The 24,988-nt window shown below is 28.8% G+C and overlaps 1 protein-coding gene across 2 annotated transcripts in view; it reads right to left on the bottom strand.

Annotated features, from left to right (window-relative positions):
* aralar1 (calcium-binding mitochondrial carrier protein aralar1) overlaps positions 1-24,988 on the bottom strand; it is a 162,121-nt gene that overhangs the window by 127,829 nt on the left and 9,304 nt on the right. The window contains exon 1 of one of the 2 annotated variants that reach the window (XM_075376037.1): positions 535-1,210. The exons of the other annotated variant lie outside the window; for it this stretch is intronic. Within the exon in view, the coding sequence (XP_075232152.1) occupies positions 535-552 (18 nt within the window). The 5' untranslated portion in view covers positions 553-1,210. Of the gene's footprint in view, positions 1-534; positions 1,211-24,988 lie in introns of those variants that run through there. 2 annotated transcript variants of the gene reach the window in all.

Consider the following 24,988-nt stretch of genomic DNA (forward strand, 5'->3'; position numbering starts at 1 on the left):
TCAGAAATTTATTCAATTCATAAAAATGACAAAAACATAAAAATTCGTAAAAAGATCTATAAAAGTAAAAAAATAACAATTTTCCTACTGAAATTTCTTTTCTTTTCTCATTTTATATAATAGCTTATAACGCATAAAAATTTTTAATTTTTTGCTATCACAAATAAATAAACATTACTATAAAATTCATATTAAAAATAAAAAAAATTACATTCTATTACATGGAATAGTAAAATAAACCATTGTAGAAAAAAAAATAATTCCATAAACGTTTAATAATTACATAAATGTAAAAGAGAAATAAAAAATATGTCAAAATTAATATAAAAAAAGCCAATACGCTACTTCAATTATACAATAAAAGACGTTGAATTAAATAATTTCTAATACGAATGAAAATTGATGAATACATTTCGACTTATACAATTTTAAAAAGAAAAGGAAACAAAATACATATTATGAAAATGAAAAAAATTAAAATTATAAACTGTTCTTATAAAAAAATCTTAAAATGTAATAATTGAAAAACCATACCTCGTTATCGAAAGTCATCGTTTAATCTTTTTCTTAAAATTAATTTTCAGTTTTTAATATTTCAGATAATTAGCTTTTGATTTAAATTCTTATAACTGTTTTTTTCTTCTCAAATCCATTTATAAAATAAAAATATTACTGTCTAAATTAATTTAAAATAAAAAAAATATATAAATATATACACAATTAATATTGATTTGTAGACGAACTAGAAACTAAATAACCAAAACGAAGCACAAAACAAATAAGTAAAATATAAAACGTAATTGGCCTACCCTTTAAAAAATAAAATAACAAGATCCACATTTTGTCATAAATACTGTAATAAAGATAAATAAAATTAGTTAGCTAAAATTTTAAAACTGTAAAAAATAAATATGTAAAAATCACAGTTAAAATACTAAAATGGTAATTATGAAGAATATAAAAATAGTAATGTACTCGGCAGAATGATTATCAAATAACTGACAAAAATTATAAAATAATTATATAACGGTACTTGTCATTATATCAGTACCATCTAATCACACACGTCAGTACGAATTACAGTCACACTGATAAGAATATTTCATAAATGTCAAATCACAACATTATTATACTGCAATAATAATTACTGTTGTAATAGATCTTCTTCTGTAGAAAGATGGTTATAAAATAAATAAATCTTATTATAATACAGCACTTTTTATACATACACATACATAATATATATATATATATATATATATATATATATATATATATATATAAAATACCACTATGAATGTGAGTGAAAATACACGCATGTACACATGATAATTAAATGATCCAAAAAACGACTTTGTGTTTTATCAAATAAAATATATGAGTTGTTTCTTTATCAGTGAATAAAAATAATTGTAACCCATCCACAGTATTGATAAATTAATAGATTATCATAAATTAATACTAAAAAAAATCTACTTAAGACTTATTTTATTAAATACGTCTGCAACTAAATGATTCATTATTTAAAATAATCATCATATTATAAAAGCAAGATAATTCTAATTTCTCTAACAAATTTAAAAAAACTATGGGGTTCTTGATCCAACTTACTCTTCATCAGATGGGCTGATTTCTACGAGTAACCTTTGATTTTTTTATCTATTTTGACTTAGAAACCGTAGGAAAACCAACCGACCGATTACATTCACTGATGAAAAATGATTTTGTAGAATCTAAAAATTGTCATTTTTTTATACGCTGACCAGGATTAAAACCCAAAACCACCTGGATGATAGAAAGAGATGTTACCATTCTACCATGGAGGTCAACAGAACAGTAGAGTAAATAGTAAAGAAAGATTTCTGTAGAGAGTTCCTCTGGTGGGCCATTTGTTTTTTTCCAGTTAAACCACACAGTAACCTTTTTAAAAGAAAAATTAAACTATCTACAAAGACATATATTAAGATATTTTTATTTTTTTATCGTTACTACTTAGTACTATATCAGTGAATGTATTTAATCGTGACCTGATTTAATTGCGATTGAGTATTTTCAGCCAAAATCCAGAAAATTAGTCAGATATTTTTATTTTTTTATCGTTACTACTTAGTACTATATCGGTGAATGTATTTAATCGTGACCTGATTTAATTGCGATTGAGTATTTTCAGCCAAAATCCAGAAAATTAGTCATAAAGCTTTAATTCACATTCTTTTCTTTTTCTGTTAAGCTCCAGAACCACCATAAGGTATTACTTCAGAGGATGACGTGTAATTGAAGTCTTGTACAGCATCAGGTCGACCATTCCCGGGACGTTAGGTTAATTGAAACCCAACCACCCCATCATATTCACTATCAGTCTACATCATTGCCTTCCTTTTCTTATTTTTATTGACATATCTTTATGTTTATTGCAAACGAGTTTTTGCATGCAGTTTTATTTTTTATACGTCATCTACAAAGTGACACAGGGAAACGGGAAATTTTGAAAGTAGTAGTGGCAGCCCTGAGGTGCTGATAGAAAGGTAACAGTGGCATCCTTCTGTGCAAACTACCTGACATTTAATAATCGTGAACTAGTGGGTCGGTACACAATATGCATTTGCCGTGAAAGCATTTTACAAGAACGAAGACAGTATGACTGCTGCTCAACGAGAATTCCGACGTCATGGCCATGTTCCATCTTGCCACGCCATCAGAATATGGGTTGAGAATTTTGAAGAGGCGGGTTCAGCTCTATAAAAGAAACCACCAGGCAGTCAATAAACTCAACAAACTCCAGAAAATAGTGAAGCAGTTCGGGCCTCAATTGGAAGGAGTCCACGACGATTAGCAAGGAAACACGCAGCAGCATTGAACCTAAACCGAACAATCGGCCGCCGAATATTCCAGTTACTTTAAATTTCACCCATACAAAATTCAAGTTGTACAGAAACTGAAATTATCAGACTACGTGGTCCCATGAATTCCCATGCAAGTGTTTCAAAGTGCCATGCAAAATCTCAGCATTCGCTACCAGTAATGGCGATTTCAATCGCCATTTGCCAATGGCGATTGACATTTTTTGTGTCGGGACACTTATTGGCATGTAATTTACTTTTATTTTCAAAAATAAAACTTGTAAGTTCACTTTTTACTTTTGCGAGTTACTTCAAAATGTTCCCTTTCCTTGTACCACATGTATTTTTAATAAAAATTAAAAAAATTACTTTTAAAAACAAAAGCATTACACAAAATAAACATTTCTTTATTTTACTTAATATTTTAACTTTTTGAAGTAAACATAAAAAGGGTTCATCTTCTTCCAGCTTGTTTTTAATGTAGCACACAATTTTAAAAATAGAAAAAAATCATAATTCTTCAAGGTATACAGTTTGTTATTTATTTTTGTTTTTTTATATATATATATAAAGAAAATAACAACTATCAATTAAGAAGAAAAAACAGTTCTTTATCATAAAAATATTTACTGATAGCAACTTCATAACTGATCACAGTAATAGTTAACATATTGTAACAAGACCGGTATAACGGACTCCTACCAATTAAGAAGAAACTAGTCGAAAATATAATAACGGAAGGAATCCAGGGGCTAAAAGAAATCCTTTTAGTAAATGTAACAGGTCCATTTAACAATCGTCTGTTGTAATACTGCATACCGACACATCTAAACAGATATTGTTCCATGAGAAGAGTTACCAGACACGAGTAGGAATTTCATGGGAAAGTGTAAGGGCAGTAAATCGTTCTCACGCTCAACTGGGGTCTGGTCCTGCAGTTAAAAAAGATAGGAATATAAATACTCTGGAGAAGACCAGCTGAAATCAGTCTAAGTGAGACATTATGATGCGAGTCTGCGAGATCAGTCCTGCAAGAGTGCTACAATAGAAAAGTTATTATGCGACTTTGAAGCGAGAGTATTCCGCTAGGTAAGTGAAGGAGCAAATTTCTAGTGAATTAAGTTCAATACGATTAAGGTAACTTCACAAGTAATTACATAAATGTACTCGGCAGAATGATTATCAAATAACTGACAAAAATTATAAAATAATTATATAACGGTACTTGTCATTATATCAGTACCATCTAACCACACACGTCAGTACGAATACATGAAAACAAGTAATGGTTTAGTGAGTTATTGTTAGACTATAAGTGAAAGAGATAATATACTACATTTCATTCATAAATTGTTAGGGTAATTTTATTTGGGAACAGTAAAGATATTTGCAGCGAAGAACTTTATATTTGTCTTATCTATTGTAATACTGTTGTTAATACAAGACTAGTGGTTAAAAGTGTTAAGACTGGCGGTCATGCTAAAGTCTTTTGTCATTGGGACTGAATTATACTTAAAAACCTGTGAATAAATTCTGACGATTACTTTAAATTCTGTTTTGTATATAATCACAGTTTACTATTATTATTAGTATTATAGTTGTGGTCGTGATTACTATGATTATTATTTGTTTTATTATTGTCGTTTACTATTATTATTATTGATTTATCTTGTTTTACTTGTTTATAACCATTATGTATTATATAAACATTTTCAATTGTCAATCTCTCAATAGCCTGATCGCGCTGCAAACACGCGAAAATATGATTTTTCAATTCACACGATTCCTGTGTTCAACCCCCAGCACAGGTCATGACATTTTTGCATCACTAATCCAAGTTGTACTGGAATCAGCCTCTAATAAGTAAGTACCATATTAAGTGCATCTAAATCTGCAGGGTTACAAGTTGAAATCAAAAGTTGTGTTTGCTTCTTGTATTATTTTTTATATGCTATATTTATATACACGATTCTCTTGCATACTAAAATATTAACTGGTCTAACCATTCTAGGTAACAATAACAATATTAATCAAGATAAATATTGTCACCTGAGGAAGCTTAGAAAATTCTAAGCAAAAGTGTATATTTAACTTGTAAGTTTGTACAGTTGATTGGTTAACCCAAGAAATTAATAAAGGTGATATATTTTTAAGTAAAATATGTCTTATTATATTTAATTCTATCCAATCAAGAGGAAAATAAACTTAAATAAATTACATTTAAGTTAATATATATATATATATATATATATACATTAAATATTAATTTATTTAGATTAAATTTTTAATAGTCCATTTTTCCTTTCTTTTTTCTTTGTACGTTTAACTATATATATTTTTTCAGCCTCCGCACTGTACAGGATTAGAGAACACTCTTACATTTATTTTTCATGTTCAAAACGTTTTCGGGCCTTAGTCCATCTTCAGTGATGTTTTTTTTTAATAATTCTTATTTTTTACATTTACACATAAAATTATGGCTTTTTACTTTTATTTTATAAAAATTTTTTATTGATAAAAAAGTTAAAAACATTTTAAAAATCAGATGTTAGTCTAGCACTTTTTCATTCTCGGCAAATATTTGTTCTAACTTTTTAAATTTTGTTACCAATAAACAATTTTTACAAAATAAAAATAAAAAGCTATAATTTTGTGTACATATGAAAAATAAAAATTATTTTAAAAAAAAACATCACTGAAGATGGGCGTAGGCCCGAAAACGTTTTGAACATGAAAAAATAAAGGTAAGAGTGTTCTCTAATTCTGTACTTTATATACTAATCCTTAGTCCTATTTATAAATAAAATATCGCTAGCATTCATTGTTTGGACGGTTTACTACATCCAAAACAGGAATACAAATACACTGCGACAAACATTTTATTTTCCAATTTAGAGATTTTCTATGCGAAATTTTATTTATCTTAAGTGTTGCATAATTACAAAAAAAATTTAAACACAAATTTGGGCCTCAAAAAACTGCAGTGAATAAGATGTGTCTTATTCACCGAAAAATTGAGTCAATTTGTGAATTGCCTAAAAAAAAAAAGAGGATAAATTCAGCAAATGGAGAGATAAATGGGAATTTTACAATCACAGTACACTGTTTTGTTTACAAGAAATAAGGAAAGAACCTTCAGTTATCTGAAATAATAAAATCCAAGAATACAGGTTTGTATGTTTCACAACGCACATAAAAATAACCATTACATGCAATAGTTTTATATCGCTCAACTTTTAAATTTATTATATCACTCTGTAATAAATAACACAATTCAAAAGGAATTTTAGCATAGAAAAACAAAATATTTCAGATTAAACTAGCAAATTTTAAACATATTTAAAAGAAACTTATATACTTTATTAACAATTTTACCCGTAATTATTTTTATCTATAATTATTTCAATGTAATAGTGATTGAGAAAAAAAAAACAATCCACGCACATAAGCATGCCACATACAAAACATTGGGTCTTAATTTGTTTGCCAACCTATTCTATAAGTTAAATCTATTTTGTAAAAATCAGCTATTATTTTATAACAATATCAAATTTATAATTTTAGGGAAATCAGTTAGTAATTTTTGAATGAGGCGATGTAAAAATAAGCTAAATGTACCTCTGCAATTGTTGAAATTTCACTGAATTTTCGAATAATTTTTTGGAATAGTCTGTTTGTATCAGTATGTCTTGAAAAATGAGACATAATAAAGACCCTTGGCACCATTACGGCACTGAACAGCTGGAACAGTCTAGCTGAATGTAAAACTTAAAACCCAGAATCGGTCTCATAGCAGTTAACCTGCTAAACAGAGCATTATCAGAAGCAGTTTGTTTTAAAATTGTTCCTATTATCCAAGCTAAGATGTATCTGTTCAATTTATACAATCCGGAATTTTACAAATAAATACTGCAGCTATTTCTTATAATCCATAATAGCACCATTCTGTATCGTGATTAAAATTGGATGTAACACTTTTAATGAAATGTTATTTTCAACTAATTAAGATTTTATAAATTGTAAATAAATAAAGGTTGAACACAGTTTTCATTATTCTAATATTGGAAGGAAAACTTAACAAAATTAAATAAACATCTTAATAAAGTTACACACTTTAAATAATTTACAAACTGAGATTTTCTCATTTTTTATATATTATACAAAAGAAAATACTACATAAAAGTATTTGTCAGCGCTTAACTCTTTTCACTCAAAAGTAATAATTTAAATTATTAATAAAAAAAAAGTACTGCATAAACTGCAACGGCAATAAAAATACTTTTTAATGCTATCAGAATCAATTAAGATAGAAAAACATAATTGGTAACCTCTTAAGTTTTGTTTTTTTAAATAAGTTTTCTTTTAAGGTAAATTTTTTTATACTTCGTCTGTTAACAGGGGGGGTGGGGGCTAATATGTTATTTTCCTATTTATATATTAGTTAATGATATAGAACTGTTTAACAGATTTATTTACTTATTATGTTAATGTAACAATTATTGGTGCTGTGTTACCAGATGTTAACACTGTAGCTGGCAAGAAGTGTGGCACGTAGCACTCATTCTTAGCACTTCATATGTACTGAATAACTAAAAAAAATTATTTGAGTTATGTTATAAATAACTTCAGACATATTTTATACATTACCATTCAATATATATATTACACATATTACTTTGTTTTAATAACAAACATTAAACACTAGCTTAAGAATACAGGATGTACCACAAAGTTCTCTTTAGACTTTCATAATCTATTCTACTCGTGAAATTAATGAAAAAAGTTTATATAAACATATGTCATAAAATGCTTCATTTGTGAATTACAGCTAGTGAAAGATTTCATTCGAATTTCAACTAATTTGGTGAAATGAGATGTACTCAAATTTTTAGGTCGTTAATTAAGGGGCAGAATTATGATTTTTTTATGGTTTTTGACCTGAAAACCAAATAAAATAGCTTCCAGAACCACAGCTGCAGTAATTTTTGAGAAATTTGGAATGAAAACTAATAAATTAGAGTAAAAATCCCTATTTTTTTATACTTGACATACAATAACTTTCTGAAATTGGTAATAAACCATTAAACTTTTAAACAAAACTTGTAAAGAATTTAATTCTGAACAAAATGGTATAAGATAAGTTGAATAAAACAAAGAATAATTTTAAAAATTTGAATTTTATTTTGAAACAGTACAATACATTTGTCAGAAAAGTTTTTAATGTAAACAAAAATCAAATTCTTTTTTCGTGTGAAAAATTTCTAAAAACAAAATTTACTGTTAAAAATTTGATTGGGGAAAGGGTTGCTACAGTGGAAGCGTTTTCGTTCCTTTCAAACGCATTAAATATTCCTACAGAAATTTCCAATGTTGTATTTTATGTTCGATCAGAGACGAATTCATTAATCTGAGCATGTTAAATTACATAACATAAAAAATTGGATGACAAAAATCCTCATTTAATATCTGAGCATTCATTTCACTATGAGAAAATCTGCATATGGTGTGTTTTTTCCAATAATCATAGAGACCAATTTTTTTAGATTGGACTTTCAAAACAGAAGTATGCTATACATTTTCTAAAGAATTTTATGCTAAATTAACAATCATGAAAAAGACTACAGCTTCTTCCAACAAGACAGAGCAACAAGTCACACATTAAACAATATACTTGGATGTGTTCATGTAGCTTTTACAGAACTGTCAGCAATGGGTGATGTTCTCAGCATTCCCCAGATTTACCTAGTTGAGATTTTTTCTGTGGTACTGATTGAAGATAAGAGTTTTTAAATCAAATCCCCACTATATTGATACCGATTTTTATTAATTAACTGAAGGTAACTATTCAACAAGAAATCAATGTCACTGACAATGTTTTGTATCAGATGAATCTCAACACAATCACTTGACCACATATGATAACACTACACAGGCACACTCACTTTGAACATTTTTTGTAAAAATATGATAAATATGTAAATTTTTGCTAATGTAAATGCAGAATTTTAATTTAATTTATGCTTTCATTTCATAAAATGTTACATTGTCAACTGTGTTTAGTTTGTATCAGTTTGCATAGTTTTGAGTTGCTCACTAGTAATAGGTATAGGAAATATTTGTGACATAAGGAAGGTTAAAAAATTATGTTTTTTAATAATCTCTGTATTATTAATGATGGTGATGTTAAAGAGAATTAAAGATGAAGCAATTACTGTTGGGCAAAAATGCACAAACTTTATATAAATAATAGAATCTATTCCACCAAACAGCAAGCGGAAAAAATTGCTGAAGTATTTAAAATTTTATTTTCTAAACATTGCTAAACAAGTGAAATCTGATCCTGAGAGAGTTCCCAATTTATGCAGTCAAATGTATAATTCCTGTGAATAATGTTTAAGCTCTATGTTTTTTGAACCAACATTCTTGGAAATGGATATATTAAATGAATAAAAAAAAATCTCGTTTTGATGAATTAAGTACCCACACTTCCAGGTATAACGTTCTAATATCACAACCTCCTGCCTATTTCTGCAATTTAAGCTCAAATTCAGTTAAACTTTTTGAGAAACTTACACAGGTAAGTCGTACCAATTTTTAAAAAGGGAAATAGAATTTATGCCATTAAATTTAGACCTATTGCCTTGTTATCAAAGTTTTCTTAGAACTAAAACAATAATGTAATGTTAATAATAGACTGGCAACCCACCATGTTGGTCTAGTGGTAAATTTGTCATAAGTCAAGGGTTTTAAGGTTCAAATCCTAGTAAAGGCAGTTACTTTTATATGGATTTGAATACTAGATAGTGGATACGAGTGTTCTTTGGTGGCTGGGTTTCAATTAACCACCCATTTAAGGAATGGTCAACCTGAGACTATACAAAACTACACTTTATTTACATTCATACATATTATCCTCTGAAGTAATACCTTATGGTGGTTCCAGAGACTAAACAGAGAAAATAGTTTTATAATCGACTAGCAATAATTTTGAATTTAGTTGTATTATATACTGAAGTTTGAATTGCAAAAATATTAATACATTCATATTTGTTAATATTATACAGGGTAAGCAAAATAAAACAAACCTGTAACGTAACCGCTGCAGAATCAGTAGTTATGTTGGAATGAAATTTTGTGAATGATATGGATAAATTAAATAAGAAATACATAAACGTAATTTAGATTTTGCATTTATTTACCTTAATGTTACAAAAGATGTTCAAAATGGCCAACCTGGGCATCGAAGCACTTTTGTGCTCAACTGATCATATTGAGAGTCGTCTGACACAAAACGCTGATGTCAATTGCATTGATTTGTCGTTGAATTTTCACTTTCAGTTCATCAATATTATGGGGATTAGATGCATAAACTCTCTGTTTCAATAGCCCCAAAGGAAAAAATCACAAGTAAACAACTCTGGGGAATGTGGAGGTCACCGTCCTCTGCTGACAGCTCATTGTCCTTCAGTTGTTGCACAGTATAGTTTCAATTTTAATTTATGAAGAATTTTATGATATGGTATGTATTTATCACCAGATTGTTCGGATAACTTGCATAGTGATTTTTTGGACTGGCAGAAATTCTCCTTTCAATATCGGCAATGCTCTGTGGAGTTCTAACGGAAGGTTGCTTATTTCGTTCTGCATTTGAAAGCAAATCTGTTATATGTCATTTTTTTAACTAAATCATGTTTGAAACCGAATCTGTTATATGCCATTTTTTAACTAAATCATGTATGCTATTGTTCGCTGGGATACATGCATTTGAAATTTTTCTATTAATACTTGACATGATTCTTCAAATTATCCAGAACGAATATTAGGCCTCAACTATAGCTATCCTCTTCTGGACTGAATAAAGCATTTTACACAAATATAACAGCAGTCACAATACTGCACTCAATTGTAGCATATAGCAACAATCAAGCATGTAGCATGTATAGCAACAATCAATAGTAACATTTATTTCCACTAGTTGCGCTAGTTGTGTGAGAGTGTTTCATAGTGTTTCATTATGGGTTTGGTTTTATGCTGCTCACCCTGCATCATAGTAAGATTATTAATTACTTTTAATTAATTATTTATGGAAAAATAGAGCATTAAAACTACGTAATAATTTGTTGCTAATAGAAGTCTGTGACTTGTAGAGAACAGGTAAAATAACAAATCTTATATTAAGTTAGTATTACTTGCTAACAATTAGAAAGTAATCATAAATAATGATAGACAAAAAATATTACACAACCAATGCTGTTCAATCTATCATTATGTAGTTTATCTAAATATTATGTTTAATTGTAATTGTTTATTGTTTTTTTGTATTTAAGTATGTGTATCAATGGATTTTGGAAAATAAATGTCTATTTTATTCTTTTTATTTATTGTTCAACAAAACTGAAAACATGTTTAAAATAGAAATAAAATAATAAACACACTAACTCACAGTAATATACTGTATAGTATTTTTAATGAAATTTTTTTAATTACATGGCACAAAATCAAACTCCTTTTTAATATTAGATTAAAAACAGATAATTATAGAAATAATTTACAATATGCATCAAATTTTCCAATTAATTCATCCTTTTTAAAATAATTTATCAATTTTTTATGTTCCTTTGTGTCTAGAAAATTTGTTTAATAGTAAACATTTGCCGTTTAAAAAATTAATCTGTGGATCTAGAATAATTTTTCTGTTATACGATGATCTTACCCACTGAAACAGTGTTAGTCCTTGCTATGAATTATTGGAAGTTTTGTCAGGTCAATAAGACACACTATGGCTTTTTACATAAATAATGTCACCGTGAAAAATTTATCTTCAAGTTTATCATTTAGACATTCTTGTACGTTTTCTACTGAAGCTTCTTTAATATTGAACATCTGATAAATCATTAGATATAGATTTTAAGTGCACTTTTCCAGAATAAGGTATGATGACCAGTAGCAGTTGATGCTGGTTTTTACAAATGTTAAATTTCAAAAATACAAACAAAAACATTTTATTCGTTGTTAGAAGGATAATCTGATGATACAGGAAGCAGGACAACTAGACTTGTAAGAAAACATGTATTAAAATATTAGCAATATTTTAACGAAGACCTTTAATCTGTCTGCAACCTGACCAATTGAAAATAACTACAAAACAAATCCCTGAACAAGCCAATATATAGTAAAATAACTATAATGCAGCATTCTAATGTAAAAAAAACTTTCATTTCATATTTATATATCTACTACAGTGATTTTTTTTTAAAGAAATTCATGTTTTATTATTTATCTTAGATAACAATGAAACCATAAGGAAAAAAATTGGTCAGATAATAATCACCAATATACATCTACCATGAATAATGTCAATAAGCAAAAATCTCATAAAAATGTCTATTCACGAATTCACAAAGGTGATATAATTTTATTCAATTATAGATAAATACAGAGATAAAATTCTTATCAACATAAAGAATTTCATTAAAACATTAAAAAAATTTAATTACAAAGATATCAAACAATTATTTATAATAATCTCTGAATAAATTTAACTGTATTAGGTAAATGTCATATTTAATTTACAATATGGACTAATTAAAAAAATTTAATTGACTTAAACACAACTAATGTGATTACAACAAGACCTTGATTTCTAAATTAACAAATAATCTCATAAGATTTACACCGTTGTTATATTTAATTAATAAACGTCTAACCTACAGAAAAAAAGTCTTATACACGAATTCATTTGCACAAAACCTACTCCTCTCATGTAATTATATTTCAGAAAATCTACAATCTGTGATGATGCAATAATACTCTCATTTAATACTAAGTAACTTGCTATTTTTATTACGTAATAAGCAGAATTAGTTACATTAATCTCTATCAAAAAATAAACATCTTGATATCTGCAGTTAAAAACAAAGAATCATTAATAATAGAAAAACTGAAAGAAACTGGGTACCGTTTTACTCCACAAATCTTTTGCTTAAGCCAATAACAGAAAGAAAACTCAAAACAAGTACAATGGAACACCAATTTTCCTGATTTCCAACTATCTGGCATACTCAATATAAAAAAAGACAATTTTTTTTACATTGATTGATTAATAAATAAATCAAACTTCTTTTAAATAAAAATTAAGTTTAGAATTAAAATATGAGGATTAAAAATTTACAACTATAAAAATGGGAATGTTACTAGAAAAATAAAATTACACATAAATTTTATCTGTACCAATCTGAAAACGTAAGCTACCATATTTTTTATACATAGTACAGCTAGATTTAGTTTATTCTGATAGTTTTGGTACTACTACTGTACTTGGTATACTGTAGAGGTAGACTCTACTAAAAAAAAATTTAAACACTATCCCTTACAATAGATTTCATGTGGAGCATGAGGCCTGGCTTTGCCTATAGACACCTCAGCATTAGTTTGTCTTTTTAAACAACCCTTTAAACAAGAACAGAGTCCCTGAATAGTTCTATAGGCATAGATAATCATCTAACCAATAAGTTCTATCTAATAAAGAAGTGGCTGCTGCCAGGTATATTAGAAGGTGCTTCCATGATCCCAGAGAAAGATGGCAACTGACCTAATTCCCATAGTATTCATTCAAGGAAGAACTATTGTAGACAATTTGTTTAATAATGCAAGTAATTATGCACTGCACATTTTAGATTTTATTTCACTTATTAATAGTATCATACAATGATGCACAACATCAAGATAGAATAGACTCCAGAAGTTTGGCTCTAAAAGGGTAGCTCATGTGCTAAAGATGGCAAAACACTGTCATGATCCTAAGAAACTGTTCAGCTACACAAGATCTAAACAAAAATATTCTTTCTGTTAAACAAAATTAAATGTATCAATCTTTTAGAACAGTAATATAAAATTTACAACATAAGCCATTTGACAGTTATTTAAATACCAAATAAATAACTTAGACCTTTCTAAAAAAAATTAATATAATTACAAAAATTTAATCTTGTAACTAATTTTACTTTGACCGCTGAAATTTTATTTTATTATTTTTGAGTGACATGAGAATTAGATCAGCTTCCACCCTGAATTCTAATATTATGGTATCTTCAAGTATCCAGCCACTTGTTTCTGAAAAAAAATTATTTAAACAATATTCATAATTGTTTGGATACCAGAAATAGCTCTAATGAGCTCTCATTAAAAATGGCTCCATTCCAAATTTTATTTCCGAGTAGTTATGTGAACAGTAAACCTTTGTAACGAATTTAAGAAATTCAATTCCAAACTAAATCAGGTTTAAGATTAAAATAAGAACAAAAAGCAGTAGTTAATTGCAGTGAAAGTCGAAATTGCATGGAAAGTTTTGCCAGTGCCAAAAATAATCTTAATGTATTAGCAACATCATAATCACTGTTTCCAGAGACTCCAGACATCACTGACTGACAATTAAAAGTAGTTACTTCAACTACATTCTCCCCTCTTTTTTTGTAAATAAGATGTCACGAATAAAATTATAAAAAAAAGTTTACCAAGAACTAAGGTAAAACAATTATTTAATATTTATTCAAATAGGCACAATGTTTATGTCCGTAGAATAATGTCAGAAACAAACATTGGGCTTAAAGGTAGAGTAAAACATAAAAGAATTAAGTATTTGTAACCGGTAGGAAACATCAGGAGTACATCTTGTCAGGAGTTGGGGTTAGTTCATTAGAAACAGTGATTTGGTGATAAATTTTTCTTCTCTATCATCCTCTGTCTAATTAAATATCAGTTGCGATTTGAAATAGGAAATCTTGCAATATTCCTAAATACATATATGCTGTCCTCCCTATATAGCAAAGAACCTTACCTTAATTTTATAAAAATAAAAATACCCTTTTGGTCATCACTGAATTGCAAACACAAGACATTCCAAACAGTAGAGTTTGGAAGAGATCACAAGTTTAAAGAATAAAAAAAGATTCTCAAAAGGTAAGAAATGAAATACTAATAGCTAAAAACAAATTGCTATTAGCTTATTTTTAATGAACAAAATACATCTTTTTTCCTAAAAATGATAATTATTATCATATATAAAGGTTATCTCAATAGTGTCAGTCATATTATTCATTAAAAAAATTTTAATTCATTTTAATTTTAATCTATTAAAAAAGATATCGTTTTAATAATCAATGTACATAAATTTAAATAGCCACTTCAAATAATTTTTCAGCAATAATAAAAAAAAATGAACTATCATAAAGTATTTATTAAATAGAACAAAATCTTAATAACAGACTACACTTGATAATAATAATGAGATTACACCTAAGTTTGAATTGCTACCAACTGTATATTAATTTTGAATGTTATACTAATCAAGTAATATATTTGCAAATTAGTTTGAAGCTTTTTAACTTGCTTCATAACAATAAAAACGTGATGATCTTATTTTTTCCTAATTGTGTATTTTTTGTTTTATTTTTTATTCACAAGTCTATGAATTTCATTTTCTAAGTTTATAAAATAATGTTTTACACATTAGCAGAAAAGCTATAAAACAATAAAATAGGATTACATTCCAATTTTTTATCATTTTTATGAAGCATATTATTTAAATTTAAACACACTAAAAACAAAAATACATACGAATAACAAACTTTTTTCACTGATGTTATTACTACCTTACAGAAAATCTAGGCAGCACTAGAGATTTTAGGATATGATCAGTTCTATTCCCTCAGAACCGCACTGAGATTGCCGTATTACCCTGATATAATGCATACAATGGAAAATACTTTTCCTGTAGATTTACATCGTGATAGCTACTCCGCCTACAAAATTATGCAGCAATATGAAAGAAAAAACTCTAAACTTTATTTAACACAAACTTATTATTGTAAAAATAAAAACATGATTACAGTCAACACTGATTTTCCTAACATAATTTTTGGAGGAAAAGAATCCTAACAATATCTGAAACAGTTTGGGAGTCAAATTCGGTTGTTTCACAAACATTTAAGTAAACTATCAAAGTAGCTTATGAGTAATTATTTTCAACTCAATCTTGAATTATAAGCCTCCAATGAGTGTACCCCAATCATTTTTTACTATAATGCAATTATAAACTCAACAACTCTAAATGTTATATATATCAGCTTTCATAAACTCCCTAAATACAATGACATGAATTCAATTAGCAATCCTTCCTTTTTCATTCTTATTCACTAAGATAACTATCATTGACTAGAACGTATAACACAATTGTAAATCAGTGCTTAACTGTAGAATAAACTATGGTCATTATAGTAATGATTAACACTGACAAAAATGCTTAGCAAATACCTTTCTTTCCACCCTGTCTTCAACAACTAGTATTGATACGTCACAATACACTAACAGTAATATTCAAAATTGAAAGGTAAAAAAGGGTGACAACACTTTGGACAATAGCCAAAGCCACATTAAATAAACTGGATTCCCTATACTTTTTTAACCTAAACAAGATTGGTGCAGTTTCCAGCATACTGTTGGTATTTGTTACTGGCTAATGACCATAAAAGTAGATGCCATTTAAATCAAAATCTTACAATACAAATCAAAATTCAGTGTAAGAACTTATAAGAAATAGATAAATAAGAAGGAATTAAAAAAAAGGACTAAATACACGTTAATATTACACACGCAAGCACACCAGTAATGACAACAAATTAACAATAAAAGAAAGATTAATATAAATAGATTAAAATAATGGCTAATAAAAAATATCTCAAATTCAACTACAAGGACATAATTCATTGTTAATTGGTATACATTACGATAAACAAAAATTACCCTATAAAAATCGTACAACTGAATCAGAACAATAAAACCTAACTTAATATAAAAAGTTCTTTCTGTTTCAAACTACAGTAAGGATTTTATATCACTTGGATATAAACAGAAAATAATTTAATATTTACAACTTTATCTTTAAATAAGTATAAAAACAAATTTTTATTAGTAAAATGAAAAACTAGGATGTAGAATCATCTAGCAAGGTGATAAATTCATTATTGGTCAGTCTCAAAGTGTGCTTAATCATAAATATAATCAATTCTTGCCCTGAAACCAGGTTCATAAAATTTACCACATTATGTAATTTTAAGAATATAAAATGTTATTTTAAGGAAACAAAGTGAAACTTGAGTAAATTTTTATCCAGATTAACTTCTATAATAAAGTATTAATTAATCAGGATTAATTAAAAAGTAATGAAATAAAATATCATGTTTAATATAAAAGAAACACTTTTATCACACTTTAGTTTTAAAAACCATTTATCCTTTTAATTTAGCAATCAGAATAAAGTATTAAAAATAAAATTATTCAACACATACAATATTTTTTATATTATTTAAAAAAAAGTTATCTGACCGACACTGTTGAAAAATAACATTTACAAAAAAACAGTAAATGAAAAACTTGTCTAAGGAAATAAGAAACTTTAACAAGTTGACTGCATGAAATACGATTCTGGATCTTAAGCTATATGTGAAGCTAGGATACAGGACCCTACCGAATTTGATCTCAGTGCAATAGAGACTTCCAGTTGCTAAGTTTCTACTGCAACTCATTTTTCAGCACAAGAATATCATGCTGGAACAGAGCAAATTGCCATTCCAATGATATATTTACTTAGCTTCTTTGTGACTGCCTCATTCAAAAATTACTAAGCTATTTCCTAAAAATTATAAATGTTTGTTTAAAAATAACTAGTGAACATTCTCAAAACTTGTTACAAAATTCTGATCTAAAATTTGTAAAATATAATATGTTTTAAAATGAAATTAATATTTTTATATTAATCATACATTTATCTTCATTTACCAATCTATTAAATATTTTTTGGATTATGCGACACATATAATTGGCAGTATTTTACAACTTACATATATTTTCATATAATAAATCCTTACATTATATTTTATCACTTGGTAAAACAAAAAAAGCACCCTACAATGTTCTTGAACATTCCTCGATTTACTTTACACTGCATGAGAAAACTAAAATGCCTTGTTATAAAAAAATACTATATATATAATTATTTTACATCAACAGTATGAAATACTGCTTTCTCTCTGTTATAAAAAAAAATTATTTTAATAAAATTTAATTCACAAAAGGATGAAGATAAAAGGACTGACAGAAAATGACAAAGAACAGGAAAGAGGGGTGAGAGGGATGGAGGGAGGGGAGGGGGAGAAAGAGAGAGAGTGATGGAGAACAAAATTTGTTGTTAGTGATGTAACCGATTTTAAAAAGCTGATTGCAGATAATGAACAAAAGTTCAGGCTACATAATAATATAACAACAAAAAACTTTTATCAAGGTCAGGGATTCATGGTAGCTATACTGTAGGTTACTACAAACTGACGCTGACTTTTAAATCAATATATAGAACCTGTGCATGACATTAAAAAATAAAAACAAAACAAATTTTCAAATAATTCTTATAAATCTTATTTAAAGACATTAATATATAGAAATCCAAAATTACCTTTAAACAGCATTACAAAAATGCTTAGAAACACTATTGTGTATGCATACACAATATTTTGGGTTCACACGTGAACCACATGATATATGAAATACATGAATTGTCTCATCATGTCATAATTATGAGAAAATTTTGAAATTAGAAATACATATTCAAAAATTTATACTGCACATTCTTTAAATTCATTAAATTTCTCTGCAAAAAAGACTTAAGATTATTTATTCTAGAACAATGATCACATTATTTAAAGTCCAGAGTAGATGTTGCTTTAAAATTTTTTAAAGGAACCACTTTACAGTTTTTATTTTAAGCGACAGTTTTATTAAACATTTTCATTAATTAATTGTGTTTTTATCATTAAACAACCATCCAAGACAAAAATGGATAAACATATTATAATCAAAATTAGTAGCCAAACAAATTTGGATACTGAAGCATAAATGAGAGGAGGAAACCCATTAGTTTTATTAAATCCTGAGTCTTGCCACAAAAATAATATGTAAGGAATCGATTTCTGCCACCACACTTGAAAACAGCCAGATTCAAACATTTTGGCCACAGCTGTCAACAAAGAGAGTAAAACTTAAACAAAAAATACTGAAAGGTTATAAGAAAGTGTTAAATTGTAAAGTTGCAAAACTTAGATATTATGAGGCACCATTAGGATTCATATTAACAAAGTCTGTGTGTAGTAAATTACAGAAATAATTATTTCATAGAGATCCTACATGATATTAGATTTATATGAGATTTCTAGCCATAATCAATCAAACAATCATATCAGTATATGACAAAAAAGAATTTAATAATGCCCTATCTGTTAATGCTCAAGTACTCGATTAGGAAAAAAATCATAAAAATTTGCTAAAAATAATTATTTAACATCTAGGGATGGTAAATAAACTCATTTTTAAAACAGATCAATCAACATTTCAAATAACAACATCCATAAAACCTATACCAAAATACATTACTCAACTTAAAAAAAAAGTGTATATACTGCAATACCATAAAAGCATGCTTTAACAAATTAAAAATCATAGTTAAATGAAAATAATAACAGCAGGCATGATTATTCCAACATTACTAATTAATGTGAACTACTTTAACTATTTTTCAATGCTATAGCATTGTACAGCATTTATACAGTGCTACACAAGCTAGTACGTATTAGCCAAACTCCAGGAACTGATTCAAGTAACAAAAATGAGCCAAAAAGGTTCATATTGACATAAATCCTATTTTGATTTGTTTTCCTTCTGGAAACCATTTTGTGATTTTTAACAAAAAAAAATTATTTTTAAGAAACGGGTAAACCTACTCTAATTAAATTTTGCAAATCTAAGACTAGTGTCTTAATCTACAAAATAAAGGATTTTGAAAATGTCACCTTCAAAAATTTCAAAATGGTGGTCATCCTAATTTTTTAATCATCAATATCTTTCTAATTATTTGTTAATCAAAGTTTTACTTTTACAAAATTTATTAAGCATTTTATAATGTATTTTATATTTAAAAGATAATTATATATTAGTTATAGGCACAACTGAAATGAATTGCCGCTCTAGTTGACGCTGCACACTCCACCATAAATTTATGTCACCATGCTGCACTAACACTTCACAACATGTTTGCTTGAATGCTGCACGCCCTGCTCCACTCTTACACTTACAGTTACACCAAATCATAAAAACCATCTAGAAGCTCCACTACAATATCATTCATCAAACACTCCACCACACAAATCTTTTGAAAAATAAAAAAATGAATAAATTTAAACTTTATATTTCATAAATATAATTTTCAAATCACCAAAACTTTCTAATGTAAGTCTTGTATGTTTACAATAATTGTTTAACAAATTAAAACCTTTTTTTTTTTAATAACTCAAAAAATACTGGAGATTTCTGCTTTCTTTTGTAACCAACATACACACTACTCTATAGTACACTGAATTAACATAAGTATCTTTCTTTTATGTACTTTCTTGCTATTTCAAAAACTGACAATTTGAATGTAAAATTACCATAAAAAACAGAAGATATATCTATATTTTCCAAAGCTCATAACCAAAAAAAAATTTAATTCAGTTTTTATTTTACAAAAATTATAAACTAATTTATAGTTCAACTCTAAAGAGATATGTCAAAGAAAACAAATATTTACATAAACTGAACTTACAGATACATTTTCAGAGCAACCTATCTGAAAAAAAAAATCACTGAAAATAATATTTTAATCATACAAAACCATGCTGCAATTTATCATTTAAAAAAATATTACCAATTTTTAAATTTGAAATACAAAGCTATATATAAATATCTTTGTAAACTCAATAAATAATTTAACAAAAACCAACAGTGTAATTCAAGATGATACCATAATTTTAACATAACTAATGACTAATAAGAAGCAATTAATTATTCATTCACTAATTACAAGCAAGCAATTCTTTAAGACAAAAATATACATATGTACACATACATATATAGTGTTCAAAAAGTAAATAAGATACTTTAGGAATAAATCTGACAAGTTAAAATTTTAAAAAAATATTGATAAAAATTTGAATCTGGAAGTACTTTATTTCCAATTACAGCTACCAAAAGACATTCCCAAAATTTACGTCCCAAATGTGTGGTAATGAACCTCTCAAATTCTTTAACTTTTGAGATTATGGGGATTCGAGACCCCAAGGATCTGAGCCAGTTGCAGTCATCCTTTAATCAAAACATAAAACATAAAATGACTCATGTCATATGAGTTGATATACGTTTTACATAAACCATAAATTTACATAAACATAAACCATAAATTTACCAGACAAAACAAGACTTAACACTTTTTTCTATAACAACTTCACAGGTTTCTTGCTGCATAACCCCCAGAATAAATTCTTTGCAAAATTTCTTCTTAGATAAATGACTTTTAAGGTTTGCAACTGTATATGATTCAGGTGTCTTTTAAAAGGTAAGGGGTTTTTTCTTAAGACTCAAATTGTAGACTGCAGCAAATGTAGATTGGAAATTATGGCAATTCATTCCTGGAATGTAAAATGCTCCAAAACTAAAAGAAAATCTATCCTCCCATCCAGGTAAAACTTGTAATTTAGTAGGCTATGCTCTACAGACAAAAGCTTTGGTTATAGTTAAATAAACTTAATTTTAAAAAAAAAAGGCTATGAAATAAAATAATAAGCTTATTCCAACTAAAATGGTGAACTGTACACTCGTGCAATTTTAATATCTTCAGCAGTAATTTGTATAATAAACAAAATTCACCAAACAGGATAAAAAAACAATAACAATTTAAAATTATAAACCAATCACTTGAAATTAATGGAACTATTCTTCTTTCAAAGTTCAATTAATTTGAAGTGAACCATTCATTTATAGTTTTTAATAAAGGGTCTTATAAGGTAATCTTTAGTTATATATGAAGACACATACAAACAAAAGAAATGCACAATATACAAATAACTAATGCAACTATACAAATATGTAGAAATGGGTAATATGGGGGGGGGGGGTCTTTGAAATTGAGCATAAAAAAAGGATAGATTGTGGTGGCAACGTTAATTTTTTTTTTTTAATTTTTCAACTGTCAATTGTTTTCAGTAGTTTATGACACACAAATCCCTCAGCATTTACAAATCATCAAAATTTATTATATGATATCAATTAAAGCTACATATTGTGCTTTTCCCAATATTTATGGTGTACATAATTGGCCAAACAAAAGCAAAATTCATCGTTTGGTTAGAAAATCTGGAGAAAGGTTTCTCTACTGATGTTCACCTATTTTCAAAATAAATACAAGGAATCAAAATAATATTGCTGTACTTACAGTACAAGAGTTTGTGAAAATCAAAATTTATTAGTTTGATATCATTGGGCCATTTTGCAACAACATGGCAAATTTTGTATCAAGATCTTGATCTACAGGCCATATAAGATGCAACTAAAACCACAGGACCATTCTTTGTATAGACAGTTTGCTGATTCGACTCTAGAGCAGCTCAAACTGGATCCAAATATTCATAAAAAATATTTTTTCAGATGAGGTTCAATTTTGGCTAGAAGACTTTGTAAACAAGCAAAATTTCCCTATTTGGGATGATTCTAATCCACAAATTATTCAACAACAACCATTACATCTGAAAAAAAATCACTGTTTGGCATGGATCACTGTTGGCATCACTGGATTTTTTTTTTGAAAATGAACAAGAGATGCTGTTACACAAAAAAAAAGAGGATGAACACTATTCAGCTACAATTTGTGATTTTGTTTATTTGCAAATTTGGAAAATTTTAATTTGAATGAGATGTGGTTTCAATAGGATACTGCCATATGCCACACAACTGCTGAAATAATTCAGTAATTGCATCAAAAGTTTGGTGATTCAATAATTTCACAAAATGATCATCTCAATTGGCCACTCAGATCAAGTGATTTAACTCCCTTAAACTTTTTTCTGTGGTTTTAAGTTGTCACAAGTATGAGTATATATCGACAAACCACTAACACAATTGATGACCAAAAAGCAAATATTCAACGCGTTATTAATGGAATTCAAGCTGATTTGTACGAGTCACACAAAATTTTGTTGATAGACTTGGCTATGTCAAGCAAAGCCGTGGGTGGAGGCTATAGGAATGATATTATTTTTCAAAGATAATGTAATATTATAAGCTTCAAAATAAATTAAAAATTTGGTTATTTCACATACTTTTTGTTTTATTGCAATTTACTTTTTGCACTGAAAATGAAAAACCCTTTAATAAAATAAATCTTGGAAGAAGCAAGGTTCCAACAAACAATATTTATTCAAAGTTACATTTACAAAATTAGTTCGTATAAATATACATCATGAAAAAATCCCTGCCTAATTAAATTTTTCTTTCAATTAGTAATACTGTGTTTACTACTTTTACTATTAATACTAGTTTTTAATAGTGTTTGGCGATTATGAGTACTCAAATGAATAAAAAAGACTTCCACAATTAACAAGGCTAATTGTCTAAAAGCTGCATATTAGTTTACATCATACAACAATCTTATCTTAACTTGACTTCTATTTATCATAAATTATTAACAAATTTTGGATACCGTACAGGATCTACTGCATCTCCTAGAGGACTTGGGGGGGGGGGGAGACTGCTGCTGAGGACTGACCAGATTAAAGCATGGAAATGAGGATAATTCAAGTTAACTTGAATCATGCTGTATTGGCTCATGATCTACTGGCCAGATACACCTCAGAGATGGGTATGGATATCGCGCTCATCTCCAAGCCAAACATCACTTGCCCCCGACTGGGATGGTATTTGTCAAGGGATGGGCATGCTGCCATCTGGACATGCAGGTCTTCACCCATCTGAGACGTACACCTGGTGGAGAGCTTCATCAGGATGAGAGCCTGGAGGAATTTACTTCTACTCTTGTTATATATCACTGAATATCCCAACTGAGAGATTTAAGGAGAAATTGGCTGCTATTACGAGGAATCTCCCTGCGAATCACCATGCACTCCTTGCAGGCTACTTCAACACCTGGTCCACGAATTGGGGCTCCACTACGACTGACAGTCAAAGGAAAGTTATTAATGGAGACAACTGCGGCACTGGACCTCATCTGTCTGAACAGGGGAGGTGCCCTCACATTTAGGAGGGGTGCAACCATATCCAGTCGACATAATGCTTGTGACTTCTGAGCTGACCATGCGTATCGGCCACTAGAAGTTACAAACAGTGTTGTCAAATTTTAGACTAGGCACGGGGTCCGTGCTTCCGCGATCTCGGTTGGTTAGCTTGAGAGAATCATGTTAGGTTGGATGTGAGGCCTATCTGAAGCCAAAATTTTATTTGTATTTTACTTATGCAAATGTCTGCTGAAACATTTACATCGGTGGCATCCCAATCGAGGCCTGGCTGATGACTGTGAGATGTAATCAATTAGAGGGTCTTAAAACGACCTCCGGGAAAGCCCCTCGGGCTTGGAATGGAGGAGGTGGAGTGGCAACCGGTAATGTCACAAGGTGGTTGGGATGCCTTAGAGACATATTGGCAGACAGATATCGCGAATGCAAGAAGGATCTTGTTAATTGCATTTGTGGTGCTAAAAAGAGATCCTGGAAGAAGCTAACTGCAGATGTAGAAATGGGATCCATAGGGCAGGCCTTACAACATATTGATAAGGAGAGCCATAAAGCCCAGAGCCCCTGTCACTCAGGAGATCCGCAATATAATAGACGAGCTCTTTCCTCCCGGAGAGAAGTGATGGGGAGAGCCCGCTCCTACTCAATTTAAATGAGCTATTGGAGGCAACATCACACTTACCTCCGGGTAAAGCACCGAGTCTGTACTAGCTGCTGAATTCGGTGGTCAACAAAGTGGCGGTCAGGGCCGAGCTGGAGGTTTTTCTTGAGGTGTAACAGTTGCCTTACGGAAGACGTATTCCCAGAGATTTGGAAATGCCAACAGCTGGTACTTGTGGTAAAACGGGGGAGGGATCTGGCGCTTCTTCTTCTTACCAGCCGCTGGCGATGGTAGATGCGCTGGCCAAGATACAGAAGCGCATGCTTCAGAACAGAATATCTCCGGCAGTCGTGGTGGGAGACAGACTTTCTGCTAGTCAATATGGA

This window comes from Lycorma delicatula, chromosome 9 (genome assembly GCF_047948215.1).
Source record: "Lycorma delicatula isolate Av1 chromosome 9, ASM4794821v1, whole genome shotgun sequence".
In the NCBI taxonomy this organism is placed as follows: Eukaryota; Metazoa; Arthropoda; class Insecta; order Hemiptera; family Fulgoridae; genus Lycorma; species Lycorma delicatula.